We start from the raw sequence: 6,715 nt of genomic DNA on the forward strand, positions 1-6,715 counted from the left end.
ATAAATAATAATATTTAGTTATTATAATAATTCCTATTAGTTTTATTGGGGACATTTGATTTCCGCACCAAATATAAATCATAAAGTTCTTTTTGATGCACTTCCCTTTTACCACACTGGAAATCAAAAGACCTAAACTCCAGTTGATTTTGTCGTGATTTTCCAGTGCAAGAAAAATCACCCACAGTTGCTTGTGAATTCCCAAGGTTCATCCCCACATCCTCCTTTGCACTGGCTTCTTACTGGCTGATCATGCACACTAAAGTATTACTTGAATGTCCACAGTCTATCATTGGGCGATCACTGCAGCTAGTCAGTTTCTGGAAATTACGAATCAAGAATGAAATGGAAGGAATTTGTAGTGGCTGATTACATAAATCGCCACCAAAAATCGTGGCGGGATTAAACCTTACCTGTACATAGTGTCAGGTGATGTGACACAAGGATAAGGCATTTGCATGTGACTGTGATTTTCAAATCTCATTGGACTAAGCTTAAATAACTGTGACTAAAATAAAAAATTTACAGGTGTGTTAGCTTTGTGATCGGAGCCTGTCTTTTTTGGTAATATTTTATTTTTAATATAGGCAGACCTAACAGACCCCAACCCAATGTATAGTAGGCTTTATTTATTTTTTAGTGTTTCCTGCTAATTTTTCCTTACTGGTAACAAAAGATTTTACCAGTATCTCTCAAGGCAAAACTTTTTGTCTCGTTTTGAATAGAGTAGGGAAGAGTGAAAACGCCATCAGTTTATTTGTCTGTGTTCTTTAAAAAGAAAGGAAAACATAAAAAAAAGTATCCTCATTGTGCAGTAAATATCCTCTCTATTCCTGTTCCAGTGTCAACTCAAAATGTTGTTTTCCCTCACATTGAGGGTATATTCACACCTACACATTGCAGTAACTATTATTGCTGCAACATGTGTCAAGGTATTCATAAATATTCCAAAAATATTCTATTGAATGTGCTCTCGTGCTAAAAAAAATATATATATATATATATACCACTTACAACAGTGCAAAAGTTGATATCAAAATGATATATATATAATATATATATATATATATATATATATATATATATATATATATATATACATATATATATATATATATATACAAAGCACATAAAAATAATATGATTGTATATTCAAAAAACGTCCCAATGAAAGGGCTCTTGTGTTCCAATCCTCTGAAAAGTGCAAAGTTCTCCAAACTTCCACTGTGTGGTGTGACACACTCCCCTTTTGTGTCCCCCACACGCCAGATAAATTGGACCCCTAGCTTTTCTAAAGGTCAAACAAGCAAAGATCTATCAGCGACTGATGGCTTAAAACGGTCCACAGGAGATCTCCCCCAGCATAGTTGTTTAAGGTTGAGATATTCACCAAAATGGAAAGCTGGAGGAACTAATAGTGAAGTTCTATAAAATAGGTGTTTATTGCGCAAAGTAGATTTTTACTTACAAAACATCGAAAGAACATGGGCATGTGTGCAAATACAGGAATACAATCTGGGAACGCCGCATCCAGGGTGCGTTCCACCGAAACCTGCTATGCACTGGAAATTTCGTTAACGCGTTTCATCCCTCCCACACGGCGTCAAGGTCCTTGATGGTGCCTTGTGGGATGGCGAAAAGCATTGACATAATTTCCAGTGCTGCGTCCATATGACGTCACTTCAGTTTTTGGTGGAACATACACAGGATGCGGCATTCCTGGATTGTATTTCTCTATTTGCACACATGCCCATGTTACTTTGGTGTTTTGTAAGTAGAAATTTTCTTTGCGCAATAAACACATTTTTTAGAACTTCACTATTCATTCACTTTCTTTCCATTTTGACGAATATCTCAACCTTAAACAACTACTCTGGGGGAGATCTCCTCTGGACCTGTTCAGTCGCTGATAGATCTCTGCTTGTTGGACCCTTAAGCCTCGTACACAAGACCGAGAAACTCGACGGGTGAAACACATCGTTTTGCTCGTCGAGTTCCTTGTTAGGCTGTCGAGGATCTCGGCGAGCCAAATTTCTCCATTGCCGTCGAGGAAAAAAGAAGACATGCTCTCTTTTTGGCTCGACGAGATACTCGACAGTTTCCTCGTCGAAAAGTGTACACACGACCGGTTTCCTCGGCAAAAAAAAAAAGTTTCTTGCTGTTTTTTGCCGAGAAACTCGGTCGTGTGTACGAGGCCTTAGACTGGAATACTAGGGGTCCAATTTATCTGGTGAGTGGGGACACAAAAGGGGAGTGTGTCACACCACAGAGTGGAAGTTTGGAGCACTTTACACTTTTCAGTGGATTGGAGCACAAGAACCCTTTCATTGGGATGGTTTTTGTAACATACAATCATATTATTTGTATGTGTTTTGTTTATACAGTATATGATTTTGATATCAACTTTTGCACTGTTGTAAGTGGTATATATACATTTTTTAGCACAAGAGCACTTTCAATAAAATATTTTTGGAATATTTATGAACACAATTTTGATGAGTTTATTTCCTTTTTTTTACTGTTCTGAGTGCTGTCAATTATTCATTGCATTATCTCAAGTGAATAGCACTTTGTGTACAGCTGCTGCAAGTTTTGTTTCATATTCATCATTTGTTTATAATAATTGTTTTTTACCTAAGCGCAATTTTTTTTACATTCAATGTGTCAAGGTATGGCTCTTAGTCCTATGCGCTGGGGCGCCATTCATTGTCAATGGCACCCCAACACACAGTGCAATGGCTACCAATGCATATAGGTGCACCACAATGCACTCAGTCAGTAACCAAGACAAAGAGAGAGGGGAAAATCGTCAATAAAGACCTGAATGAATGAATGAATGAATGAGTGAGTGACTTGTGTAGCGCTACAAATGCGAACTGAATCGCCTCAAGGCGCTTTTTGCAGCCAGAGTCTGCCTGGCTGGTGCGGTCATTTACCCCGTAGGATCTCGAGACACTTGGGACACACAATCGTACACACATATACACTGGCCCAATTTGGACAAGATACAATTAACCTACCAGCATGTCTTTGGAGTGCAAGAGGTTCTAATCCTTCCCGATTTTCAATCTCTGTCTATTACTTCAGAAAATTATCCATGACTGATTGGTGTGACCAAATTGTGTAAGCATTATCAAGCTAGATTTACCATTATTATATAGTAATACACATTTTATATATATATATATATATATATATATATATATATATATATATATATATATATATATATATATAATTTATGTATATATTTCAGGTACCTATATAGCGCCGTCAATTTACGCAGTGCTTTACATATACATTAGACATTCACATCAGTCCCAGCCCCCAAGGAGCTAAGAATCTAAGGTCCCCAACATATATACACTACACATACTAGGGCCAATTTAGAGAGGATTCAATTAACCTACATATATTTACTGTATATATTGCTAAAATGAATGAATACCCTACTCAACTACTGTTGTGTTAACTATTTGCCCCTTTTAAGTTTAATTTACTGACATTGTTAGCAGTTTATTATAAGAGCAGAAATACATCAACTGTACTGTCTATTTAAAGAAAACCTCTCCTGGAAGGACAATCAAAGCATCTACCACCCCTTTAGTAACACAGGAACAATTTTCTCTCCTTGGTATTAGAATGAGGCAGCTTTTTCTTTTAATATTATTATTACTATAATCTGTACTATTTTTATTTATTTTTTGTTTGTACATTTTTATAAATGTTATTTTTTATATTTCATTAAATCAGCCAGTTACTTTTTCACAAGCTTCACATGTCATTTCAAAGACTCGTTCACACCAGCAGCATTGGGTTGCGCTGGGCAGTCTTGCCCAATGCAGCTCTGAGACTAAAACAAGGCAATCTGTCTTATGTCCTGCATTGGTGTGTTCTGAAGAAAATAGAATATGTTGCATTTTTGCACAGCGTAGTGCGTTCCGACACTTTGTAGTGCATGTAGTAATACCATGAATTAAAAATTGTATTGCAATGCAGTGCAGCCCAACTTAAAAATGCATACAAGAGATATATATATATATATATATATATATATATATATATATATATATATATATATATATATATATATATATATATATATATATATATATGTACATACTTGTCAGTAAAAAAGATTTTCTGTATTTGTGTTCCTTATTACTTAACTTGATTATATCCCTTACATTGCACATTCCCATGGGAGATAAAATCACTGTGTAAATGATGATGATTATTATTGATGATAATAATAATATTATTATTACTATTATTAGTAGTAGTAGCATTGTTATTATTATTATTGTCACTGTGTAAATGATGATGATTATTATTGATGATAATAATATTATTATTACTATTATTAGTGGTAGTAGTAGTAGTATTGTTATTATTATTATTATTATTATTATTGCCACTGTGTAAATGATGATGATTATTATTGATGATAATAATAACATTATTATTAATATTACTATTAATACTATTAGTAGTAGTAGTATTGTTATTATTATTATTGTTTTATTCCTTTTATTATTTTTTATTTTTTTTAGATATTTTGTTTGTTTGTTTGTCTATGAATAGGTATTTGTGCCTCTATTAGAGTTAAATTACCAAAGAAATAAAGACTGTTCACTTAGCAAAGTGAAGGTCTCCTGAGCTTAGTAAATAGGATGAAGATGCGTTTCTTTTTTACTCAACCAATCAACTTCTAGCAAAAAATCAATTTTTTTCCCCTCACACATGATTGGGTATTTGAAGTGAACAAAGCTTTACATTATTAATTTTCACTTTGCTAAGTAAACAGCTTCCTTTAGTAAATCCACACTCGATTGCATATATACATTTGCTGAGGATACTGGCATCCTGAAGCATGAGAAGGACTGGCACCATAGGATTCTTTGACAGGTGCATCTCTGATATAATAAACACAGAAGAATGGTACATTGGTCATGCAGGTGCAGAAAGCAGTGGCATCAGTTTTAGAATAGCTTGATAAAACATCAGATATGACTCACTATAGGGGTTTTCATTATGAACACCATTTATCTTCCCATCCGGGAGGACCTGAAGGTGAAACCCAATTCCCACGTTGCAGTAGAGCCTCCGTTGTCTCTTAATTCCCTGCAAATACATGTTCTTCCACTTGGCATCCAATCGGTCAGAAGACATTCCCATTGACATGGTGAAAAGCGACTCCCACGTCCTCTCCAGTGACGACCCATTAGCCCTGTTCGGGATAGGGTACGAGGAAATCATCCCAACCATGGCACCCAGCAGCAAGAGAATAGGCAACGTCCAGTGAATCCCGACTCCGTGGGACATAGTAATGAGAAGCCTTTGTGCAACGGCCATCCGGTTCACCGTCTGGACACGTGGTCAGAATTGATGGCCCTAAAAATACCACCCTCCTTGTTTTTCTGTCTTCAGCATGGCGGCGGGAGCTTATTTTTGGAAGGCAGAGGGGGCTTGCTGACATGAAACCAAACCCCGAGAGTAAATGAGGGACGAAAACACAGAGTCCAACATACTCCAAAGTGGTGGGGACCATGTTTTGTAGCTCCCGAGGACTTGTGGGCAGCTTAGCTATATCTGCTTGGCCTATCTTTATACTGCAGAGGCTGTCCTACCCTGCAACGTCATTGTGACATCAATGCCATGCCAACGGTAAAGTGGCATTATAGAAAGAGACTTAGCACTAACCTGTTCAGCCTCTCCGGCAGCCAGCCTCGGTTTTTTAAAAAGCTGCTAACTGCAGGTCAGAGCTGGGATGAGTTACACAGGATATCTTTCTGAAAATGTTACATATAGAAGGGCCCCCTTCAAGGTCCAAATTGGTTGAATGGTCAGATGTCTAGCAGGCAGCTTCCTTATTTAGAGCTCAAGAAGTTAAAACAGTCCTTTGCCTCATCGCTGAGCAATGATAATCCTGCAAGCACTTCCTCATTAGCATGTCCACTGAGTTAACGTTGGGATAACTGAATCAGAAAGTCAAGGCATGGACGGGGCCATAGGCTGTATGAGATCTCCCCCTGCCTTGCTATCTCCTGCAGGACAAGAAAAGAATCCCAGTAATAAATTCTCACTTCTAATTGTAACGGAATGACACAGTCTTTCTCAGGGATTATTACATTAGACTTGCACCCTGCAGAAATATCTAAAGGCAGACAAATTATTATTTGTGTGCACTTGTATCAAAATGAAAGGCATATTTGTTTCCACTTTTTCTTTAGTGAAAATTTAAAGTCGAACCCCACTTACACACCTGGATCTCTTTCTCTTTATCTATCTCTATATATGTTCAACTCCCAAAAATGTTATAGTACATTAACCCTAATGCCGCATACACACGACCATTTTTCACGATGTGAAAAATTACATTTTTTTAATGTCATTAAAAACGATCGTGTGTGGGCTCCAGAGCATTTTTCGCAACGTTAAAAATGGGCATTAAAAATTTCATACATGCTCTAAATTTTCGCTTCGTTTTTCACATTGTAATTTTTAACGTCGTAAAAAATGATCGTGTGTAGGCTTTAACGACGTGAAAAAAACATACATGCTCAGAAGCAAGTTATGAGACGGGAGCGCTAGTTCTGGTAAAACTAGCGTTTGTAATGGAGATAGCACATTCATCACACTGTAACAGACTGAAAAGCATGAATCGTCTGTCACCAAACTTTTACTAACACTAAATCAGTAAAAGCAGCCCCAA

At 36.7% G+C, this 6,715-nt stretch overlaps 1 protein-coding gene across 1 annotated transcript in view; it reads right to left on the minus strand.

Moving 5' to 3' along the window:
• Positions 1-5,697, minus strand: part of FGF6 (fibroblast growth factor 6) — a 30,504-nt gene extending 24,807 nt beyond the window's left edge. Inside the window, exon 1 of the mRNA XM_040345180.1 lies at positions 5,019-5,697. Within this exon, the coding sequence (XP_040201114.1) occupies positions 5,019-5,355 (337 nt within the window). The 5' untranslated portion in view covers positions 5,356-5,697. The remainder of the gene's footprint in view (positions 1-5,018) is intronic.
• Between the last annotated feature and the right edge of the window lie 1,018 nt (positions 5,698-6,715).

This window comes from Rana temporaria, chromosome 3 (genome assembly GCF_905171775.1).
Source record: "Rana temporaria chromosome 3, aRanTem1.1, whole genome shotgun sequence".
Classification (NCBI taxonomy): Eukaryota; Metazoa; Chordata; class Amphibia; order Anura; family Ranidae; genus Rana; species Rana temporaria.